This window comes from Pan paniscus, chromosome 2 (genome assembly GCF_029289425.2).
Source record: "Pan paniscus chromosome 2, NHGRI_mPanPan1-v2.0_pri, whole genome shotgun sequence".
NCBI lineage: Eukaryota > Metazoa > Chordata > Mammalia > Primates > Hominidae > Pan > Pan paniscus.
Window position 1 is genome coordinate 121,701,423 of NC_085926.1, and position 25,391 is coordinate 121,726,813.

At 44.9% G+C, this 25,391-nt stretch overlaps 1 protein-coding gene across 6 annotated transcripts in view; it reads right to left on the reverse strand.

Moving 5' to 3' along the window:
- MYLK (myosin light chain kinase) overlaps positions 1–25,391 on the reverse strand; it is a 271,706-nt gene that overhangs the window by 133,166 nt on the left and 113,149 nt on the right. For 5 of the 6 annotated variants that reach the window (XM_034957201.3, XM_034957195.3, XM_034957198.3 and 2 more), the window contains one exon: positions 6,608–6,815. The exons of the other annotated variant lie outside the window; for it this stretch is intronic. In XM_034957201.3, coding sequence (XP_034813092.2) covers positions 6,608–6,815 — 208 coding nt within the window. The remainder of the gene's footprint in view (positions 1–6,607; positions 6,816–25,391) is intronic. 6 annotated transcript variants of the gene reach the window in all.

Below are 25,391 nucleotides of genomic sequence, written 5' to 3' on the forward strand. Positions count from 1 at the left end.
GGCTCAGGCCCTGTGCTAGGTTCCTTACACTGGGGATTCAGTAACTGATAAAAAGAGACATGTCTTGCCTTCATGGAGCTTACAGTTCTAGCAGAGAAGAAAAACATTTAAAATACTTATTTATAATTTATTTATTTATTTTTATTTTTTACATATTTTTGAGATGGAGTCTCACTCTGTCGCCCAGGGTGGAGTGCAGTGGTGCAATCTTGGCTCACTGCAACCTCCCCATGTCGGACTCAAGTGATTCTCCTGCCTCAGCCTCCTGAGTAGCTGGGATTATAGGCACCCGCCACCACATATGGCTAATTTTTATGTTTTTAGTAGAGAGGGGTTTCACCATGTTGGTCAGGCTGGTCTTGAACTCCTAACCTCAAGTGATCTGCCCACTTTGGCCTCCCAAAGTGCTGGGATTACAGGTGTGAGCCACCATGCCCAGCTTTATTTACAATTTAAAGACAAATAAGTTCAAGTATAAAGAACTGTGAAGCCAGGCATGGTGGTACATGCCTGTAGCCACAGCTTCTCAGGAGGCTGAGGCAGGAGGATTGCTTGAGGCTAGGAGTTTGAGCTTTATTGTTCTTTATATCCTAGCACAAAGTTCAATAAAATCTGAGGAATGAAGAAGAGGCTAGAACTAAGAACAACTGGGAAAAGCCTAAATCTACAAAAAGCCAGGGGTGGAGATGGGAGAAGGAGGTGGAGGAATATGAGATGGAAAAAGGAGGGAGCATCAGTATCAAAAATTTAAGTTAGGCCAGCAAGGGCAACCCGTGTGTATTTTGGAGGGAAAAAGAGGCAAAGGCAAAGTGGATGGTGAAGATAAAGGAGGGAAGAGATTCCAGCTAAAGGAAATTTGGAAGTCATCCTTCAAGAACAGAATGGGACCAAGTAACTTTCCAGCTAACTCTTTTGTATACTAAATGAGTAAGGCTGCTTCTGCAAAGGCAGTCTTGAACACACAACTATTTTACAGCAAAGAGTCTGGTGGGGCAAAAAGAATAATTTTCCTTTCTATCACATTTGTATTGTTAACTTTAATGAGACAGAAAAGGACAAAAACTCAGAGCATTTTAAGATTCTGCCTAGATTTTAAAAAATAGGGTATATACCCCTAGAAAATGAAGTCATTGGGGAGTTTTAGAGGTTGAAAAGCATTTATAAAGAACATAAATGGGAAATATAATTATAGGTCCTTCAGATGGGTAGAAAAGTTAGATAAAGAAAGACAGTCTGAAAGAAATAAGAGCAAAAAGAACCAAAAGAAGAACCATGACAAACATCCAGGAGGAACACAGTAATTTAAAACTCAGCCAGTATAAATAGACATGGCCTAAAAATGTATAATGTCATCAATCCAACCCAACATGAAGATAAAAGGAGTCTAAGAGATCTGCCCCTGAAAAACGGCAGTGGCAACAAAAGATGGCACAGGAGCATTTCCTACGAATTCAAGGTGGCCCGAGAATCCTGGTGTCAGTGGCACCACCAGAGCTGCCTTAGTGGTCACCAGGGCTACTCTTCTCCCTTAAATCTTGTGACAGGGAGTCATTCTCCCTTCTGCTGTCACAGTCTAGGTGACCTGCTGGCTGGCCCTCTCTCTCTCACATAGTCAGAGCCTCGGTCTGCACTGCAGTAGTTTCATGCGGGTGTGGATAGCAGGAGCTGCGGCACTGAGGGGTGGCTGGGGGTAGGGAGGAGGTGTGCTTGGACCATCTGGGAGGGGAGAGCCAGGCAGACGGCTCCAGCCCAGTCAGTGTTTTCAGCAGCCCTCCGGGTGATTCTGATGCATGCTCAAGTTTGAGAATCACTGTACTAGGTGGAATATATCACACATGTAATTAAATCCCTCCTTGCTACTCCAAGAGTGGTCTGTGGACCAGCAGCATGGCATCAACTGGTGGCTGGAAATGCAGACTCCCAGGCTCTGCTCCAGACCTATGGAATCAGCATCTGCATTTCAACCAGATTCGCCAGGTGATTTCTGTGCACATGCATTTGCACTAACCAATCCTGTAAGGTGGGTGATCCAACTGAGGTCTGGATCTCCTCTGGGGGCTGCCAGTTTGACTTTCCCTGGGCTCCTGAGCTTATGTCCTTAAAGTTAACCCTTTATTACCTGAAGTGACTCTCTGGTCCTTGAAAAGTCAAGGGCCTTCTCAGACTGAGACCACTGGGGCTGGGGCACACCCACCGTTTGGGCACTCACTCCACCTCATGTCTGATGCTCACTGTGTGGATGTGTGATGACCCAGGACTACTCACCACCTGTTAGTCTGTTCTCGCATTGTTATAAATACCTGAGGCTTGGTAATTTACATAGAAAAGAGGTTTATTTGGCTTGTGGTTCTGCAGGCTGTACAAGAAGCATGGCACCAGTATCTGCTCTTGGTGAGGGCCTCGGGAAGCTTACAATCATGGAGGAAGGTGAAGCAGGAGCAGAAATGTCAGATGACGAGAGGGAGAAAGAGAGAGAAGGGAGAGGTCCCAGACTCTTTTAAACAACCAGATCTCACGTGAACTAACTGAGCAAGAATTCACACATCACCAAGGGGATGGTATTAAGCCATTCATGAGGGATCCATCCCCATGATCTAATCACCTCCCACCAGGCCCTACCTCCAACCTTGGAAATCACGTTTCAACATGAGACTTGGAAGGAACAAACATCCAAACCATATCAACACCTGTTCATCCATGTGGCTTTCTCTTTTTGTTCTGTGTAAACCTTGTTTATTCCTATTCAGGTGGCAGCTTCTAGAACTGCACTGTTCAAAAGAGTAGCTGTTAGCCACTTGTGGCTATTGAGCACTCAGCATTATAGCTGGTCTGAAGTGAGGTGTGCTGTAAGTGTAAAATACATCCCAGATGTTGAAGAATGTAAAATATCTCATTAATAATTTTTATATCGCTTATACATTGAAATGGTAATATTTTGGATATAATAGGTTAAATAAGTATTTTATTAAAATGAATTTTACCTGATATCTTAAAATGTGGCTACTGGTAAACTTAAGATTACACAAGCCTGGGCAATATGGTGAAACCCCATCTTTAAAAAAATAAATACATAAGGCCAGGCACGGTGGCTCACACCTGTAACCCCAGCATTTTGGGAGGCTGAGGTAGGCAGATCACAAGGTCAGGAGTTCAAGACCAGCTTGGCCAACATGGTGAGGCCCCATCTCTACTAAAAGTCCAAAAATTAGCCGGGCATGATGGCACACGCCTGTAATCCCAGCTACTTGGGAGGCTGAGGCAGAAGAATTGTTTGAACCCAGGAGGCAGAGGTTGCAGTGAGCCAAGATCGTGTCACAGCACTCCAGCCTGGGTGACACGGCAAGACCCTGTCTCAGAAAAATACATACATACATACATACATACATACATACATACAAATACATAAATTAGCTCAGTGTGGTGGTGCAGGCCTGTAGTCCCAGCTACTTGGGAGGCTGAGGTAGGAGGATCGCTTGAGCCCAGGAGGTCGAGGCTGCAGTGAGCTGTGATTACACCACTGCAGTCTCGTCTGAGCAACAGAGCAAGACCTAGTCTCAAAAAAAAAAAAAAGATTATATATGTGGCTCACATTAAATCTCTACAGGACAGGTCTGTGGTCCTCCACGGGAGAGGAAGTTCTCAGAGGGCAGGTACCACGTCTCTTCCTTGCTCTGCACCAAGCCTCATGACCTGACCTCTGGAGGTGGGCAAGTGTCACAGCTGTCTTCAGAGAGCCTTCCAGGGGCTCAGACCGAGGTTGATTTCCATCATGTAAGGCCCTGAATAACTGCATGGCCCTCATTAAGGCACTGGTTCTCTTGGGGGATTCTGAATGTTTCTTGGGCCTGATCACTACATTAAACGTCAGATGAGGAATCTTTCTCTCTTGCAGATTTCCCTTTTTAAGTAGCTAGAAGGACGCTAATGCCAGTTCAAACAATGATGAAGCTACCACTTTCTGGGTGCTATTTCCTACTAGCTGTGCTTATCCTTGTACCACACTGTGGGGCAGCCATGAACTCCAAGTCACAGAAAAGGAAGTAAGGCTTAGGAAGGTTAATTTCTCCATAGTTAGAAATTAGTAGAGCTAAAATTCAATCCAAGACCATTTGACTTTCTTTCCATTGCACAACACTGCCTCCTAAACTTGACCACTAAAGGATTACAAAACTCCACATATGAATTACACTCTGAATTCTTGGACCTCTGCTCACTCCAAGTAAGAAGCATAGCACAGAGAGCTGGAGGGAAGGCAGTTGGGCTGCTAGGTTTCCTTTGTAAAGGGTTGGGCTAGCCTGGCACAGCCAACAACTCATCCATGGCAGAAGGGCCCAGAGTGGACTCTTTCAGGCCTAGGTCTGTGGGGTGGCCCCAAACCACACATTAGCTTAAAACCGGTCTTGCTGCAGAAGCAGAATGTGCATAGGACTCACACACATTTAAAGAGCTGCATCCTTTAGGTTGTTCTCTATCTCCTAGAGTTAGAAGACAGAAAGTATCTTACATTTTATGTCTTAATTTTATTTTAATTAACTGTATTTTAATTTTAATTTGAGGGCCTGAGTCTCCCCAAATGAACACCAAAGGGGAGGGGTGGGGTTGAGAGCCTTAGCCTGCTCTCCTTCCTCTATAGCCCTCAGCCTGATTTCCTTTCCCCTGCCCTGAGTACCATGAGCTACTAAAAATTTTCCTGCTTGGTCATGACATCAGATCTCACTTCCTGAACAGTGCGGATTGAAGAAAACGTTTTCATATTATCTAGGTTTTATATGCCTCCCCTGTATTCCTAACAGACTCCAGTCTTCCCTTAATGTGGATCATAGAAAACAAGGGCTAGTCCAGGTTGTAGAGACCACCAAAGTCAAACCCTTTATCCTGCAGAAAGACAGGTGCAGAGGTTTAGAGTCACACATCTCATTGGCACAAACTCATAACTCAGTGCTTTTTCAATTTCCCCAGCTCTAAACAGAACTCAGAAGAGGGAACAGGGTAATTTTTATTTGTAGGCATCAACACAAAGTTCAGGCATTGAAAGGGGGTTCATGTAGGGGAAAGCACAGCACCAGGATGGCAGAGCTGAGGTCCATCCTGAGGTTCTGAGCAGGGGCCACTTTCCATCTGGAATGCCCCAGCCACAAGCACTCAAAGGTCATTAGAGTAAGTGAGTCACTCAGTTAAAGAATTTAAGGAAAGCATCCAAACTATGCATGCTCCACTCTGTGAAACAGCCTGTTGGCCCTTCTGTGATGTGGGGAGACAGGGAAAACAGGGCAAAGGGCGGCCATTGGCCCAGGTGCACCTCGCCCCCTTCTGGAACCTTCCCTGACTACCTTAATTCTCCATCTAGTGTCCCCTGAAAACCAGATTGGGAGGACAGTCTTCTGAAAGAGGAGAAGTGAGTCTGAGCCTTGGTTTATAAACTTCCAGTCTTAGAAAGACCGGGAAGGGTCAAGGGAACCTTGTGTTACTTCTGAGGGGCTGACAGACCCCATGTCCTTCCTGATATCAAGGCTTTAAGTGTCAGCCAGGGACCTGAACTAGAGATACTCTTTCCAGTGGAGTGGCTTCAGCATGGCAGAAGGACACACTAGTAGCAAAAAATATTTTACTTATGGTCCAATGTTTCTCCTAGAAGTTTTAAAGTTAACAGAATTTTTTAAAGTACAGAGTGGGGAAAAAGACAAAAATATTAGGTTGGTGCAAAAGTCATGTGGTTTTTGCAATTACTTTTAACTAATATGTTAACACATTGATGTGTTTACTTCCTACATATTTTTCTGAGTTACATAATTTTTAATAATGAGCATGTATTATTTCATAATGACGCTAAAGATGATGTTAATGAGGATAAAAACATTGTTCATTCATTCCTCAAATATTTCAGTATCTACCATGTGCCAGGAAGCTTTCTAGATGTTGGAGATAAGGCAATGAGCAGAGAAAGTCCATCTCCTCCTAAATCTTCCATTTAGTGGTGGGGGATGGAGAAGACACTGCAATGTGAGATGGTAATACGTCTTAAAAGAAAAACCTCGAGTGGGGTGAGAAGATGGAGAGTCATAGGGCTGGGATGGTTGGGAAAGGGCCTCTAAGGAGCAGACATCTGAGAACAGACTTGAAGGATGTGAAAGGAGCGTCAGGTGAGAGGCTGAGGGAAGGGCTCTTCTTTTACAGAAGGAACAGCAATGGTGAAGGCCCTGTAGCCTTGCTCAAAGAAGGGCCAGAGGTGGGTGTGACCACGGTGGGCTGAACAGGTGCAGAGTGGCAGAAGATGGGTCTGAGAGCTAGGGAGGGGCCAGATTGGGTGGGGCTCTGTAAGACCATCCTAAGGAGTCTGATTTCAGCTGCAGTGTGAGGGGAAGCCATGGGAGGGCTCAAGCAGGAGACAGGTGATACCTAGTTTGACAAACATTGTCTCCTGGATGCCTCCCTCGTTCGCAGGGACCACATCTCTCCCATTAGATTGGAAGGTCCGGGGTTCAAGGATGGGGTGTGTTTTCTCTTGTCAGTTCCTCCATCCTTCAAGAGAGGGCTAAGGCAGGAGCTGCAGGCCTTGGGGTAACTGAGAGCTCAGCTCCCTCCTGGACTCGGGCCTCCTGGGACTCACCTTCTACTGTCAACTCCACTGTCACCTGGCGAGCACCACTGCCATTGGTGGCTTCACAGGTATACTTTCCCCTGTCCTCCTCATGGACAGCATGAATCACAAGGCTGAAAGTCCCCCGGATGCCGCAATCCAGCAGGAAGCGGCCCCCGCTGGTGATGGGTTGCCCGTTTCTGTGCCATGTCACCTGGGGCTCTGGGTAACCCCGGACCTTCAAGAAAAAGAAGAAAGGGTAAGAGCCTGTATTTCATGAGTACTCTCTCTGTGTCAGGTATTGTTCGGAGTGCTTTACATGTGTTAACTCATTTAATCCTCATAACACCCCCATTTCATCCTCATTTTACAGATAAGGAAATCAAGGTACAGAGAGTTTTGGCAATTTCCCAAGGTCTCAAAGGTAGAAGGTGGCAAAGTCAGGCATCCTGGGTCCAGAATCCACTATGCAAATGACTCTCAAGCCCGGCTGCATTTTATAATCATCCAGGGGAGCTTTAAAAAAACACTAGTGCCGAGGTCCCCCCTTAGACCAATTAGATTAGAATCCCAGGGGGCCAGGACTGAGTATGGGGATTTTAGACCAGTGCTTCTCACTCTAACATGCTAATAAATCACTTGGTGATCCTGTTAAAATGCATATTCTGTTTCTACAGGTCTGGGCTGGGGCCTGAGATTCTGCAGTTGGGACAAGCTCACAGATGCTACTGATGCTGCTGGTCCCTGGAACTCACCTTGAGTAGCAAGGTTCAGGACCTGCACTGCCCAGCACGGTAGCCACTGGCCACAGGTAGCGATGGAGCACTCAAAATGTGGCCAGTGAGACTGAGTTGCACTGTAAGTGTGCATTACACACTGAGTTTCGAAGACAATACAAAAAAGGGCAAAATATCTCAATAATTAAAAATATGGATTAGATGTTGAAAAGCAGTATTTTTGATATGTTGAATTAAATGTATTCAGATTAATTTCAGTTGTTTCTACTTTTTAATGTGGCTACTAGAAAAGTTACAGTTACATCCAGGCCTTGTGACAGTCCTATGGGGTAGTGCTGCTCTAGACCACTTGCCTTTCTCTAACTGTAGTAAGCAGCTGACATTTGCTGAGTGCGAAGGGTTCAGCACTTCTCTAAGTACTTGGCTCATCTGAGTTTCCTTTTTTTTTTTTTGAGTTGGAGTCTTGCTCTGTTGCCCAGGCTGGAGTGCAGTGGTGCAATCATCTGAGTTTCATAGCAACCCAGTCGGAGAGAAGACATCTCTCAAAAGAGGGGAAAATGCAGAGATAAATTCAAAGAAAAGAATTCACTTTGAGTTTTAAAGAAAGGAAGTCCCCCAAGGGCCTTCAAACACTTGAAACTCAGTAGGCTCTTCAGAATTAACTCATCTTTGGAGGAGTAGGGTTCAGAATGGCTCACTAATGCACAGCCAAGGACCCAGAATTGGGGATTTTAGCCCTGGAAAGTAGAAGGCATCATAGGAGCTTCCTGAGAACAAAGTTGTTTGCATTACAAAACAGTGGTAGCAATAGTTTTATCCATGTATTCACTTCAAGAAAAGAGAGAATGGATACGGATGAAGCAAAATCAAAATTCACTGAATGACCCCCATATTGCATTTACAAAGAAAGGCTTCACTGATCTGTAGCAATAATCCTACTCACACCCCCTGCAAGGTCACAGAGTGATGCTATATTGGTGCATGTGCACACAGGCCTGGGCATCCAAACACAGTCTCTTCCCTAAGCATACTAAGGGAGGAAAGAGCTATGCTAAAAAGCGCCGGTCGTTGTCTTTGGACTGTGCTCAGTTTCCTTCCCAGGTGTTCAGCCCCTAGCCCACCCTTAGACCAGAGTCTCTGTAACCAGGATGCAGATTTCTTCCTAAGGAAGGAAGCCTTGAATAACAGGGAAAACTCCCAAAGTGAACAATCCCTCTTTGATTATTCCATATAGTCACCCCTCAGTGCCAGTTTGTGAATCTCACAAGACTGCCTTTCTGTCCCCACTAATTTGTGGTCAAGCTTCAGTGAAAAAGAAACAACAATAAAACTCCAAATCAATATGGTCCATCTTATTTACAATGTCTGGAAACAAAAATATATCCCTTTCCTATCAAAATCTAAACAATACTCATGACAGAGATTGAGTACTTTGGAGGAAATGCTGAGACTCTGGAGTGGATTCCCCAAAAGCCATGTGAACAATGCCTGAAGCCATCGTAGCCTCACCAAAACAAGTGTTCCAGAACTTAGGCTGACAGTGTTGAAGGAGACCGCATCCATTGGGATACACAGGGTCTCACAGCCACTGTAATATAAAATGGTGTGTTAACAGCTGTTGTCTCTGGGTGGTTAGGATTGTGAGTCTCCTCCTTTCTTTTTAGTTAACTATTAGTTTCTGAGAGTTCTGCAATAGTACACCTGGCCTTTGCAAAATAGAAAAAAGAATTTTACTTAAAAAATGCATTTCTTTTATATTAGTGTGCTGTATAATTAATGTATATAGCACATTCATTAATTTGTTGAGGGCCTCAAGGAATTTAAATCTAGTAGTGGAAATAAAAGAGCCATGCAAATAAACGTTATGCATGTTTAAAGGTGACAGAGGTCATGCACCCATATAAAATCATGTCATCTTGTGGCCCTAAAGGCAGAAACGTTCATGCATGGGAACATCAGACAACAATTACACTGTTAAAGTATTCTTCTCATGTGAAACCCTTTCCTACAGAAGGTAGCCCCTCAGGACTCTGCTCATACAGTGAATCTGCAAACCATCATTGTCTTCTCCTGCACTCCATTAGGCAGGGCTGGTCTACCCAGCCTTCTATCAGCTTCAGAGAATGGGAGTGCCAAGCACTGCAACTAGGAGGAGGTAAATCATTAACTGCGCCAAAGGCGTCCTGGCATTCCATTAGCAAGCATACTGGCCCCCTGCAGCAGGGCCAGCTCTGGTGGCTCACTGGGCTCTGGGGCATCAATGATTAACTGGGGACATTGCAAACGTTCCAGACCTCAGGGACACGATCCTTCTGTCTCTTTCTCTTTTCCTCTCACTTTCTACACATACCCCAAGCTTACCTCTGAAATGCCCTCTTAAAATAAATATTTAGGGATTTGAAAATATGCTGAAACTGGCATCACTTAAGAAAGTTGCAGTTCACTATGATACTTTTATAGCACATTGGACCTGAAGCAAAGGCAGGAATTTTTGTGACCTTGTTCAGTTCCAAGGTCTGAATGATTTGAAACTTTAATACTTGCCCTCCCAATATGGAAAATCAATCCGTTTTTACTGTCTGCCACTACCCTGGACCTCTGGGTGGTGAAGGAATAAGCCTGGGTTCACATCCTTGGGATGCATGACAACAGCCCTGCCCTCCCAGGTTGCCTTATCTGCTGTCATCACTGGCCTTCCACCAAGAAGTCATAGCTGGGATTTTTACAGTCAGGATCTTCATCAAGAGCACAGTAAAAACTCTTTGGTCCTGTAGTTTTCAGAGGGCTGCCATGTATAGACTCTTACTTGACTCTTGCAGCTATGACGGAGATGTCTTTGGTTTGGATACCCAGAAGCAGAACCTCAGATAGGGCTTCAGAGACCCCTGCCTGCAAGTCCTCGCCAACACTCACAGCAGCTGGGAATGGGCCTAATGAAGGTATACAGGTAGGGCACCAACAATGTCCACAACAGCTCACAAAGCCAGTCGTTTTACTGGGCCCATGTAGCCTAGAAAAGAGGCCTGGAGAAGTAGATGGTTTGCCATGATCTCACATGGCAGCTTAAATGGCAGATTGGAGACCATAATTTTGGTTTCCAGGTTGAGTGGTTGTCTCCATGCCTCATCGTAAATTCATGTTTTTGGTGAGGTAAGTTCTGTAGAACCAAAAGTATTCATAAGCGTCTATCTCCAAGAGACCCTAAATCCCTTATAGGTTAAAGCAATATCTGCTCCCCACTTTTGGAAAGTGTCAAATGGTTCACCAAGGTTATAATCACACCATAAGCAAGTCTTGGGCTATTCCCTTGTTTTCGTAATAGGACAGGATTGGTGCCTGCCAGGTGTGTACCTAAGACACCCCTAGGAGAGTCAGTGTGGTACAGAGAGGCTAGTATGCAAGCCAAGGCCTGCACACTCTGGGCCTGGCTTGGTGTCCCAGCTTTCTTGGGTTGTAATTCCTTCCTTGTATTAAGGAGGAAATTGCTTTTGGTATCTAAGGTTCCTCCCATCTCTGAAGTATTATGGTTTTAAATGGTGACCCACTTAGCTTCTTAGGGAAGATTCTTTCCTTTCCCCTGCATTCTCCTCTGGGTCCAACCCACAGCCTTAGTACCCTCTAATCCTCCATATGAGAAAACCAAGTAACCACAGAAGAAATGCTCACAAACATGAATAGACAGCCCCGAGTTTTCACCACAATGAGTTTTGGAAATGGCCCCAAAGAGGGTCACTCTAAGGAGAGAATCGCATTCTTGACACAGTAACCACATTTAATTGGAGGTTGTATTCTCGAACAAAAGCCCGGTATCAAATAAATCAAGGGTATAACCAACAACTTGTCATAAAAATAAAGATATAGTCACCATAACCCCTATAATAATTTTAAATAGTAAAACTGTGCTCCAGCTTCATAAAATGTCCTCAAAAACCTTTATGGCCTCAAAAGGCCTTTCAAAGGAATGAGGGCTCATTCTGTGCTTGCTGAAAGTTGAGGAGAAAGCTGAGCTGCAGGCAGGCAGCCGCTTGGCCACTGCATTCTACCTGCCTGTCTCACTTGAGAGGCAGTTTCCAGAACCTGGTGCTGCCTTGAGATTTACTTAATGACTAAAAGCAAAACATCTGTTAGAGCACTAAGCGTTTTGGTTTTTCTCTAACATATATCAAGGGCTTTCAACTTATCCTCAGTTGCTTAGGACAGGCTACCATAGCCTGTGCTCAGAGCAGTGGCAAATTCTTTGTCCCCATAGGTCCTCCAAGACTCAAAGCAACATATCCATCTTCTGCAAGCTTGATGAGTAGCAGAAAGGGGGTGATTGTGCTGATTCTGCAGATCTGCCGCATGTCTTTTTTGTCTGGCAGGGCCTGGCGCAGTACACACACTACAAACCCACACAGCTGCAGGGCACAGCTGCGGTGGCCCAACCGCAGATAGGTCACATGAGCAGGAAGAAGGAACTGAGGCTCTGCCCACATCAGGGATGGAGGAAGACCAGGAAGGAGAGAAAGCAGGATTGAGCTGAGGCCAGGGAGAAAACAGACTGCCCAGCAGGGCACTGGGGATTGGGAAGATGCACCAAGAAGATATGAGCAGTGAGCTGAAGAATCTTTAGGGCTGGGAACAACAGACCCGAGGGGTTGCCACTGAGTATTTACTTGATTGTTAAGTAACTGAAGGGATGCTGGGAAAGGCTGGGCCTGGATGAGGGGACATTAAGGAATTCTTCTAGATGGACATCTCCCCTAAGCTGACAAAGCCTCATTCTGCAACACTGTCTATGTATTCATGATTGTTGCCTACCTGCCTGTAACACATTACTGTGAACTTCTTACCCTGTTACAAGTGTTGTTTCTCCTATGATAAAAGACTAGAAGAGGACTGGTGATTAAAAACTGAAAAATAGTAGGAAATAAAACCAATGGTGCTGAGGGATTAGCTGAAGAAGAATCAATCTTCTTCTGCCCCATCTCCAAGTATAAGCTCACTCAGATAATAAATGGACGTGGTTGCACAAAAAAAAGAAGGAAAACATTAACACCCCAAACAAATCAGACCACAGAAAATGTCTATAAAACTTACCTCATGGGTATGTTATGAGGGTGAAGAGTGAAGGGTGAGCCAGGGGCATGGCATGACCAAGCTTCAGAGCCTGCGTCTGTGTCAGCAACTGGCACTCAGCCCCATAAGCAGGCAGGCACTTAATTAAGGCTTTGAATAATCCCATTGCCAACAGTCAAAAGCCTTAACTGAACCCACAGAACCCATCAGGAAGAGATCATACCAACTAAAAACAGCAATTAGTGAGAGGCTTAAACTGCTGGATGCTCCCCACCCCCATGTCCAACTTGTAAACCAATGAGGACAAAAGTGCTTCCGTGGAAATAAAACCAGAATGCAGAGAATTGTTCCTCTGAATGGCTCAGCAAATGCCATGTGGGTCTCCAGGGACAGATGCTCAAAGTCTCTTTCTCTGTGATCAGCCACTCTCACTTCCTATGGCATGCTTTCTTTTCCTATGACCCGAGACATAGGAATCCCTGCACCTCGACATCTGCAAGGCTGAGGACTTGTTTCTGTCACTGAAAACACAAGGCAAGTTATAGCTCCATAGCTGGGGGTTACAATTCAAGCCCTTCTGGACTGCTTAATCAAAAAGATCTATTTCCTTTTATCTAGACAAACCTTATCAACACATGCAACTTTTTGATTCCCTTTTAATGATATAAGCATCTAAAACCCTTTGGAGCAGCCAAACAAAGATACAGATTTTTTTTTCTTTCTTTCTTTCTTTCTTTCTTTCTTTCTTTCTTTCTTTCTTTCTTTCTTTCTTTTTTTTCTGAGACAGGTTCTCACTCTGTTGCCTAGGCTAGAGTGCAGTGGCACAATCAGCTCATTTTGCAGCCTCGAACTCCTGGGCTCAGGTGATTCTCCTACTTTAACCTCCCAAGTAGCTGGGACTATAGGCATATGCCACTATGCCCAGCTAATTTTTTGTACTTTTGTAGAAATGGGGTTTTTCCATGTTGCCCAGGCTGGTCTTGAACTTCTGGTCTCAAAAGATCTGCCTGCCTTGGCTTCCCAAAGTGCTAGGATCATAAGCATGAGCCACTGTGCCTGGCCAAAGACACAGAATTTTAAGTGTGATGGGCAACCTCTCACGTTGATACTTTCCTTGTTCCCCCAAATGCATTGTTTTCATAGCAAAACAGATGTCCTTCTGGTTTAACTCCCAGCCCTTCTGGGATAGTTGTGGGGCTCCAGGCTTTCCAGAACCTCTACACAAAACTTTGGGGTTCTGGCTGTACTCTCACCATGGGTCTCCACGGATACTGTGTCTTCTGCTGGAGGAGCAAGCCCAGGAGATCACTCTTCTGTGGCAGCTCTCCAGTTTCTGCTACCAAATAGAGATGCACTCTCAGACATATTAAGTATTAATGAGAGGCATGTGGCATTGCAGAGGTTTAACAAATTAATGCTGTGGTTTGGCGTGGTTTTGATTTGCTAGGCTCTCCTGCCTGCCAGTGTAAGCAGCATTCCTCTCCTTTGGAGGAAGTGCCTCCTCCCTTTCCACCCATTATGTGTTAGACCCGGTGGGGATGCCAATTGGTAAAATGCCTCCTGGCCAAAGCACTTGGTCTCAAACAATAGGCATATGTTCCAAGCCAGCCAATGAGAGATCTTCCCTGCAACTTTATCTTTGAATATTGAGAGACCAAAGCTGTCTCTTTTCACAGAGACCCAAAACTGAGAAGATGTAAGACTTAGCCTATCTGCAGCCATTCTCTCCCAAGCCCCATTATCTATTTTCTTGCCTCCTCCCAGAAGGAGGAAGCCATCTGGAGAATAAGAGCTGATATATACAGTGAAGAGAAGAAATGGAGACAGAGTTGACAGAGCTGTGGTAGACTCTGGACCCGCTCAGGTATATGAGACAATACATATCTTTTGCTTAACCTAGCTGGAGTTTCTGTCACCTGCAAAAAAAAGTCCCACCTACTTACTTCAGGAAGGTATATGGCCTTTGGAGTCAGACAGATCTGTGTGGATGTGGGCTGCATCAATCATCAGCTGCCTGACATTGAGCAAGTTACTTATTTGGCTCTGAGTTTACGTAACTGCAAAGTGCAGATGATATCAGAATCTACTTCCATGGAGAAGTATGTATGTATGTATGTATGTATGTATGTATGTATGTATGAGACAGAGTCTTGCTCTTGTTGCCCAGGCTGGAGTGCAATGGTGTGATCTTGGCTCACCACAACCTCTGCCTCCTGGGTTCAAGTGACTCTCCTGCCTCAGCCTCCCGAGTAGCTGGGATTACAGGCATGCACCACCATGCCCAGCTAATTTTGTATTTTTAGTTGAGCCAGGATTTCTCCATGTTGGTCAGGCTGGTCTTGAACTCCCGACCTCAGGTGATCCATCTGCCTCGGCCTCCCAAAGTGCTGGGATTACAGGCATGAGCCACCACGCCTGGCTGAGAAGTTTATAATTAAATGAGATAGCACATGTACAATACCACATTAATAGATTCTAAAGGTTAGACTCTTCCTCTCTTCTTTTCTTCAAAGTCAACAATTTTTTTTTTTATAATGAGGTATCCTAAACTCCATTTCACTCCCAGCTCTGTTAATGGCATGAAACTACTTCTGCCCTAAGAAATATCAGAACATATAAACTTCTGGGCTTGGTATGCCTCATCTTACACAACTTTCATTCTTATAGACAACTTCAAGGCATCACACTCTTAACTAGGTAAAAATCTAACCCTTTAACTGAGAACATTCTGCTCTGGTTGAATTGGCTTATTATTTTTATTTAAAGACCGAAACCCAATTTGAAAAGTGATCCTTGTTTTTATGTATTATTAAAAAACACATTTTAAAACAAATATCCAGTCTGCAGTTTTACTGTGCCATTATTCCACTCCCAAAATACCATTTGAGCCTTGGAGACAGAGACCATCCCCTGGATTTCTGCCTCACTGACTAATGCAGCCCTGGAATTTCAAGAAGGATGGGTGAGTGTCAGGAAATAAATCTGGATAATAAATCTGGAGTTTTTAGCCAGTCATGATTGGACCTGGAGAGAGGGAGAGACATACTTCACTGGCAGTAGGAATGGAGTGGAGGGCTGCTCCCCAAACAACACAGAGACTATAACCCCTCCATCAGCAGAGCCTGCTGCCCAAGACACAGACACTGGCCACAGATTGTTCTGTCTTATTCTCTGACAATTTCTGTTTAAAAGCAAGGGTGGGCAAAAGTAATCTGAGGGTCTCAACACCCTGAGAACATCATGACTTGGCTTCCTTGGCTTTGTTTCAGAATTTCTGATCTCTGCAGCCTGTCTGTGTGACCCAACACCTGCTCCACGTTGGGTCAGAATCCACCACACAAAGCATGCATTCTGCTCACTCTCCCAGGTGGTGGCTCTGAGGGACGGAGTGGAGCAGGTGGGGCTATGAAAGCAGGATCTTTTATGCCACCTGTATCCATGTGGCCAGGAGAGCATCTCTTTGACTCTGCTGGAAAATACCTGGCACAAGTGGCAGACAGCAGCCTCATGAAAATGTCCCTTTATGCTTGAATGTCTGCCCCATGTCCCAAGCTGCCCAAAGGCATCATGATTTGCATACAGAATCATGTCAGAGAAGGAATCAAAAGTTGTTACTCATGCAATGTCAGTGTCCGACTGGCCATTAGGCTAAAAAAACCCAGATCTTTATTAAAACATTTTTATTCTCGGCCAGACGCAGTAGCTCACGCCTGTAATCCCAGCATTTTGGGAGGCCAAGGCAGGTGGATCACCTGAGGTCAGGAATTTGAGACTAGCCTGGCCAACATGGTGAAACCTCATCTCTACTAAAAATACAAAAAATCAGCTGGGCATGGTGGCGGGCACCTGTAATCCCAGCTACTCGGGAGCCTGAGGCAGGAGAATCACTTGAATCCAGGAGATGGAGGTTGCAGTGAGCCGAGATTATGCCATTGCACACCAGCGTGGGCAACAAGAGCGAAACTCCGCCTCAAAAATATATATATTTTTATTCTCACCAAAACACCCATACCTGGTTAAAATGTGAATTGGTACTATAAGTCATAAGAAAGCAGGCCGCCCTCCCACTCCCATTTCCACTTCCTTGAGGGCAATCACCTTCAATGCTTTTAGTCATTTCTTCTGATATTTCTTCCATTATTCCTAAACAATAGTCTTACACAACTAATATTCTTTTTTTTTTTCTTTTTTTGAGATGGGGTCTCACTTTGTTACCTAGGCTGAAGTGCAGTGGCAGATCTTGGCTCACTGCAACCTCTACCTCCCATGCTCAAGCAATCCTCCCACCAGAGCCTCCCAAGTAGCTGGGACCACAGGCACATGCCACCATGCCTGGCTAATTTTTCATATTTTTGGTAAAGATGAGGTTTCACCATGTTGCCCAGGCTGGTCTCAATTTCCTGGGCTCAAGCAATCCGCCCACCTTGACCTCCCAAAGTTGCTGGGATTACAGGTGTGAGCCACTGCACCTGGCCTACTTTATTCTTTTTAATTTTATGCATTATCTCTGCTATGGTTTGAGTGTTTTTGTCCCCTCTAAAGTTCACGTTGAAACTTAATAATCAATGCTACAGCATTAGAAAGTGTGGCTCAGGTGTGGCTCATGAGGGCAGAGCCTTCAAGAAGGGGTTAAGTGCCCTTAGAAAAGGGCTTGACGGAGGTAGTTTGCCCCTTTTTGCCCTTCGGCCTTCCACCATGAGATGACATAGCATTCATCCCCTTTGGAGGATGCAGCAACAACGTGCTCTCTTGGAAACAGAAAGACTGGCCCTCACCAAGTGGTGCATTGATCTTAGACTTCTCAGTTTCAAGGGCTGTAAGAAATGAATTCCTATTGTTTATAAATTACTCGGTCTGTGGTATTTTGTTATAGCAGCACAAACTTTAAATGGACTAAGACAATCTCTTAAGTTCTCTGTATGGAATGTGAACTTTTAGCTCTCAAATCTGCCCCCACATAAATCCATCCCTTACCCCCACAAAATGACATTACACATCGACATGACAAAAATTGTGGTCTTCACTACATTCTAACTTTGCCCACTGCCATGCCACATAGTATATTACAATAACTATCTTGAACTATTTATTTTTCCTGGAGTTAATAACTGCTTTACTTTGATTTCCTTAGTTTTTTAAGGACTCCAACTTCTTAAGAGAACCATACATTCTTCTCAGTAATGGTCAAATGCATCAGATAATTCATCAGTTGCTGTTATTTTTTTCTCCTTTAGAGATAACCCTCCTGGAACATTTTGTCATCCTCCTCTAATCTACACTGGATGTTTTCTGGGCTTGATGCATAGTGGTCCTGGGACATTCCTTCACCATCCTCTTGGAAATTTCTCATTCTATGCCACCGTTTTGATAGAATACCATTCCAATAGTTTTCTAAGAATGAATGCATGGAAAGTTAAAATTTTTAGATCTGGCATTTCCAAAAGTATCCACATTCTACCTTTATACTCAACTGACATTTTGTCTGGAGATGGAATTTTAAGTGGAAACCTTTTTTTTTCTTCAGAACTCTGAAGATACTGCTTCGTGGCATTTGAAGGCAATTCTGGCATCCAGTGTTGCTGTTTGAGAGGCATAATGCCACATGGACTCCCTGATCCATCATCTGTGACCCATTATGTGTGTGGGGTTGTGTGTGTGTTTTCCTTTCAAACTTTTAGAATCTTCTTTTCATTCTGATATTCTAGAATTTCATGATGACCTGACTTGGTGTGGGTCTTTGTTCACTGTCCGTCAGACCGTTGGTAGATATTTTCATTACTGGCAATGCATGTCTTTCAGTTTTGAGGAATGTTTGTGTTTTGAGAATTCTCTCTCTACTGTTTTCCTCGATGTTCTCTTCATGGAACTCCCATGAACTGGACATGAGCCCTATTAGACTGACCTACATTTCTTTTCACACTTTTTCTACCTCAGTCTTTTTATTCTCTCTGGGAGATTTCTTTGACTTTATTTTCCAACTAGTATATTGAATTTATTATTTTGGCTATCATTAACTTCAAAAAACCCTTTTTCAGTTTTTCAAAATTGTTTTGAATTGTCTTCTCTTCTTGCTTAATAGACGTAACATCTTATTTCTGAGGTGAGAGAAACTTCTTTGAAGTTCTGTTTCCTGCAGTCTTCTGTTTCTACTTGGTTCCTTGTTCGGTTCTTTATGTCTGTTCCGTAACAGAGGATTCCCTTGGACATCTGATGATCCTTTACTGATTTTTCCTGTATGTAAGTGAGGAAATACAAAGTTCCAGGTGCACAGATGGGACCTGTCAATGTGTCGGACCTCATGGTAGAGGGATTGAAATTAAAACATCAACATCAATATCTGCAGATCTTCTCCCTTGAGATAATCAGTTTCCATAAAAAGGCATCTTCCTAGTTGCTGCTTTGGTGGTGTGGGGTGGAGGGTGGGTACAGCAACTAAGTCTGTCTACCAGCATTTAGTACACTGAGTGAGGGAAGACCATGGCAGGGTGGGAAGGTAAATTGGTTATTTTCCACATGCTGACTTTCACTCGGCCCCTCTCCCTTTTGAGTACAACGCTTCGCCCTGCCTGCAGCTGTACCTCATGTCTAGGACATGACAGCTGGTCAGCTTTGGCCTCTCCACGGAGGAGCTTTCAGTCTCCTTGGGTGTAAGGGAGGAGAGGGGTCTGGGGCATGGACTACAGGGGGGATCCGGGGCCTCACTGCTCCTTATCAGACCTTTCATCTTCCAGTTTTCAGCTTCACTTCGCAACCCAGGCTCTGGAAGTATGTCATCTTCCAATTTCTTCATCATTGCCTACTCTCCTAACCACAGGCATAGCGCGTCAGAAGACTGAAACCCAACTCAGCCAACCATCTATTCACATGCCATCATCCACGAGTTTGTTGACATCTCTCATTTGCTGTTGTCTCTCCTCATTCTTTCTGTCCTCATAGGTTTATAAGTTTTCATTTTCTTTCTTTAAAAACTCATTTTAAGGACACCATTATTTTTTTAAAAAGCAATAGAAAATAACAAGTATGGGCAAGGACGTGGAGAAATTGGAACCGTCGCACACTGCTGGTGGAAATGTAAAATGGCAGAGTTCTTCAAAAAATTAAAGTTCCATTATCATATGATCCAGCAATTCCACTTCTGAGCATATACTTAAAATAATTGAAAGCAGGGACTTGAACAGAAATTTGTACACCCAGGCTGGGTGTGGTGGCTCACACCTGTAATCCCAGCACTTTGGGAGGCTGAGGCAGGTGGATCACCTGAGGTCAGGGGTTCGAGACCAGCCTGGCCAACATGGTGAAACCCTGTCTTTACTAAAAATTCAAAAATTAGCCGGGGGTGGTGGCACATGCCTGTAATCCCAGCTACTTGGGAGGCAGAGGCAGGAGAATTGTTTGAATCCAGGAGACAGAGATTGCAGTGAGCCGAGATTGCGCCATTGCACTCTAGCCTGGGTAACAGAGTGAGATTCCACCTCAAAAAAAAAAAAAAAAAAAAGGAAAAAAAACAAAAGAAAAAAGGAATTTGTACACCCACATTCATGACAGCATTATTCACAACATCCAGATAGTGGAAGCAACCCAAATGTGCATCAACAGATAAATGGACAAGCAAAATATGATATATGTGTACAATGGGATATTATTCAGCCTTAAAAAGGAAGGTTCTGTGGTTTGGCATTACATAGGGAAAAATTTAAAAAGGAAGGAAATGCTGACATATGCTACACTGGTGAACCATGAAGACATTATGCTAAGTAAAGTAAGACGGTCACAAATACATTATAATTCCACTTATGCGAGGTACCTAGAGTAGTCAAATTCATAGAGACAGAAAGTAGAATGGTGGTTGCCAGGGGCTAGAGGGAAAGGAAGTAAGAAGTTATTGTTTAATGGGTGGGAACTTTCAGTTTTACAAGGTGAAAAGGTTCCAGAGATAAATGGTGGTGATGGTTGTGCAACAATGTGAATGTACTTAGTGCTGCTGAACTGTCCACTTAAAAATGGTTAAAGTGGTAAATTTCACTTCATGTGTATTTTACCACAATAAAAAAGTCAATGAGCCAATATATAAAAATCTATTTCTGAACTCTCTGTTCTGTTTCAATTAGCTATATGTTTATCCCTTTGCCAAATGTTACACTGCCTTATAATAAATAAATCAGACCAAAGCCACTCTCTGTTTTGAAAATTTCCAATGAGTTCTCATTGTGCTATGAATAAGACCTGGCCTGCCTATTTCTCTCCACCCTCATTCCCCCTTCTCTGCCCCGTGACCACACAGGCTCCAGGCCGCCCAGAAGTGGCTCGCAGCCTCGAGGCCCACAGCACATGCAGTCAGGGCTGTGTAAGAGGTGTGTGCTGAGGACCATGGGAGCACGGAGGAGGGTAAGGGCTCCATAGAGGTGTTGCTGTGAGTTGAGCAAGAAGGGAGGACCACCTCTTAATATAGCATCTGCCCCAGGGGAGCAGCAGTAGGGGTGACTTACAGGGCTGGGGCTGGCGCCCAAGGGTTTGTAGGGAAAGGGTGAACCCAGTTTGCACTAGAAGCGAGATAGCTCCCAACAGCCCTGCCCGCCTTAGGAGGGGTCCTCGGAGACCCCAGGTTGTGAGCCGAGGCAGATTCCAGGTCGTGCCAGCACATAAACAGCTCTTGCTGAACCAGAGTAGCTCTCCTCAGCCACTTCTGCCTGATCTATTGGCTCTTGCCAACTTAGTTCCACAGGGCACAGCCCTCTCACAAGCTATTGCTCAGGAATTTTAGGGCAATGGCCCAGGGGTTGCAGAAAAGAAAAGAAACACATACCAACAACCCTCCAATCAGGACCCATTGTGAGCAAACCCTGCCTGCGGTTGTTCTCTGGGTATTTGTTGGTAGCCTGTTTGGGGGCTGGGGAGCACGAAAGGGGTCAGAGTCCTGGTTCAAAACACACATTTAAAGCAGAATTAGACTTCCCAGTCCATGCCACTGAAATCTCTTTTCTAAAGAAGCATCTGGAAAAATGGAGGGAAAAGCTGCCCAGTTACGTAGTAAAAAACAAAACTCAAACTTTCCTTTCCCCCTCCCGCCAGTGTCCCTTTCAAGTCTGTGATCCTCGGGGAGGAAGAATTGGCGGGGGGCTGGGGCCCGGCTGAGCCACTGTTAGACAAAAGCAGTGGGTTGAGAAGCCTGCAGGTAGGGCTTGGTCTCAGTACAGACAACTGCTCAGACCACCCAGCTCAGAGAATTTCAGGCGCAGCGCAACTCATTCTTCGTCTGTTAAAAACAAATGCATGAGGCTGGGTGTGGTGGCTCATGCCTGTAATTCCAGCACTTTGGGAGGCCGAGGTTGGCAGATCACCTGAGGTCAGGAGTTCGATACCAGCCTGTCCAAAATGAAGAAACCCCGCCTGTACTAAAAATACAAAAATTAGCCAAGCATGGTGGCTTGCACCTGTAATCCCAGATACTCAGGTGGCTGAGGCAGGAGAATCACTTGAACCTGGGAGGTGGAGGTTGCAGTGAGCCAAGATTGCGCCACTGTACTCCAGCCTGGGTGACAGGGTGAGACTCTGTCTCAAAACAAAAACAAATGCATGGCTGGTGCCAGAGCTGCCCTAAGGCCTTTGCTGCACTAAGCACGTTAGCCATAGTGACCTCCAGGTCTGAGGAGTGGGGAAGAAGTAAGGATGGGTGGGTGTCAGTCCCATGGGGGTGTCAAGAAGTGACAGGAAGTACTTGCTAAGGATGAATGATGCCTGTGGGTGTCTTTAGGGGAGTGGGCTGCTGAGAGAGGCCTGGTGGCTCTTGAGAAGATGACTTTTTTTTGTGTTGTTAAAAGGGCCAGCTTCGGGTTAGGAATTGGAAGGGTCTGTAAACTTGTTACACTCTAGAGAGTCCTCTTCAGCCTAAGGGAGCCTGGACTCCTACCATCACCACTTGGCTTCTGAAGGAGCCCCTAGGCTCTGGGAATGCTGACCGAACTCCTGTCCTCTCAGCAGCAGCTTCTCACAGTGACCACTCGGCTGACACTGCTGTCCAGGAGGGCTGTTGCCCTAGAAGCTGAGGGGAACCAGGAAAACCTGCAGCCCAAAAGAAGCAGGCATGCCTGGAGAGCCCTTTGCCCCCAGCTGCAGGACGCAAGCATGAGAGCAGTGCTTATTCCAAAGCTGTTTTCTGTCTTAAGAGCTTTACAACTGGGTCCAGGGTCAGGGTCCCATTTCTAAGCTTGGTGTTTTTCCCTTCCTTTTGCTGGTCAGGGGGAAATGAAAAAAGCAATGTTTCCCTGGCCCCAGCTGCTTCTTCTGCCCCTGGGAAGGACTGCCACCAAATGCAGGTGAGGACAGAGTCAGAATTCTCAGCACTGACTGCTCAGCTATGTCACCTGAAGGGAAGACCCATTCAGTAAGGACAGCCCTGACCTGAATGACCCACCCAGCCCCTCTCTAAGGCAAAGACCCCTAACACCATGCAGGGCTCAGGCCACTGCTGCTCCTGGCCCCTGGCCACAGTGGGCCTAGTTCTCTAAATACACCTAGAGATTAGGTACTGGGGACCCAGATCCACCTCTAAGTAGGTAGTATTTGTTTGTAAGGCTGAAAAATAATATTCTAAAGCCAGGGCTAAATGCTGATACAATCAATTTTCACTTACCTCCTTGTCGCAAAAGGGGATAATCATAGTTCTATTTCTATTTGTCTATGGGATGTGTCACACATCAGATTTTTCCTCCTAATTGTGTCCTTTCGAAACATCTTCACCATACACTGTCTGGTGAACAGGATAGGGGCCTTAGAAATATGCGCTGCTGGCAGAGCCAAGCGAGGAGCAATTCCAAAAGGCCACACAAGTGCACTCTCCCCCTCTCTGCCTGCTCCTCCAGGACCACTTGCTCTGCCTCTAGAGAGCCTCCCCAGTTACTCTGGCTGCCTCTGATCTTGCCCTGCTTCCACCTTGCAGCATCTACACTATTATCTACAGTGGTCACATTTTAAAAACGCGTGCATGTTGATCTGATCACAGTTCAGACTACTTAAAATCAGGCCTGTCCCAGACAATCTGAGACAACTAATCACCATGACATCACCTTCCACATTTCTCTCTGCCCTACACCAAGCACAGGACCATATTTTCCATTAAAAAAATCAGGATACATTATCTGACGAGAGATTTACGAGCAGCCTGCAGGTGCAAGAAGGAGTTGGTGCTATAAAAGTTTCAACATCAAAATACTGGAACTCCAAGCATATTTGGATAACTTTACTGGAAAAATGAGAATATTTTAAACCAGAATGGCTCATGACAATCTGAGGTGACAGCCCTTATGCCAGTAACACGGGTTATGTTTCTATTCATTCCAGGTATATTTGACACAACTTACTGCAAGACTGTGACTTACTCATGAGAGGGAAACAGGCATTACACCTATTCTGAACTTGTCTCCACACTCAGCATGGCCACTTCCTTTTGGCAGCACTGAGTAGCTAGCTGACTGATGTCTCTCCTCTCCAATCTTTATATCCCAGCCTGGGTGTCACTTCAGAGACACCTTTGTTGATTTCCCAAACTAAATCATGCTGTTATGCTCTCACTGCACCCCGGGTTTTCCTTCAGTGGGCCTCATCACGGCTTATAATTCATCTGTGTGCACAGTCACTCCTGCCTGTCTAATCGCACTAGACTGTAACTGTCTGTGGAAAGAGCTACAAAGCTTTGGCTCACTGGTGAATTACCAATTCCCAGCACAATGACTGGCACATAGTAGGTGATCAATAAGTATTTTTAAATTAATGTCATGGTCTCTCTGGTAGGTCCCAGGACTTCCTCTTTTGTTTTTGTTGAACATTTTTATTCCGTTGAATTTATTATTATTATTTATTATGAATTTATTACTTGAATGGACTGCAAGGCTGCTCACGAGTACTAAAGTTGGCATTAATCCTGGGAGTATACATATTGGCTGATAGAATCAATGCTCTAAAAGAACAAAGTCAGGCCGGGTGCGGTGGCTCATGCCTGTAATCCCAGCACTTTTGGAGGCCGAAGCGGGTGGATCACCTGAGGTCAGGAGTTCGAGACGAGGCTGACCAACATGGTGAAACCCTGTCTCTACTAAAAATACAAAAAAAAAAAAAAAAAAAAATTAGCTGGGCGTGGTGGCGGGCACCTGTAATCCCAGATACTTGGGAGGCTGATGCAGGAGAATCACTTGAACCTCAGAGGCAGAGGTTGCAGTGAGCTGAGATCATGCCATTATATTCCAGCCTGGGCAATAAGAGCAAAACGCTTTCTCAAAATAAAATAAAACAAAGGTCCGAATCAAGATATATTAGGAGAGAATAAGTCTTGTGAAGGTTCTAAATCATCAACTAGACAAAATTAGGGTGGAAGGGCAGCTAACATTGAAAGGAGCCGAGCATGAGTCTTTTAAACATTATTTAACCTTAAGCCATATTAACAGAGCATGGTGTCCACACAGGGAGTGGGCAGTCCCATTCCACATGGGCATCACTGACAGACTGTGTCCAGGTACAAGTGCCACGTGTTAATAGGATATTGAGGAAGGGGCTCAAGGTGTGTGAGGGGGTGATGCCCAGTGCCCGTCTGGCACCTGGTAGGTGCTCAACAGATGTTTATTGAAGGAACATAAAGTATAGTTGATGGAAGTTGGTCTATTTAGCCTGGAGTAAAACACACCAAAAGGAGGGTATATCTGTCTTCAAATGTATGATGAGCTCTTGTATAAAAGTCTACATGCTATGTAGTGCCAGAGGACAGACCAAGGATAAATCGGTCCATAATTCTCCAGAGGCAGATTTAGGTTCATATAAGTAAGACCAGCAATGCCTCAACAACCAAATGGACCAACTGTGACATGGTAGATCCCCGTCCCCAGAATGTTCATAAGAAGATTGGAGAACCATCTGGCTGGGATGTTGTCAAAAGAAGCCTTCCTACCCTCTAAGATGCCTTACAGCCCCAATCCTAGTTTTCCAAGAATTTCACAGAACTGAATGTATAAAGGTGAGAGAGACTATGAAAG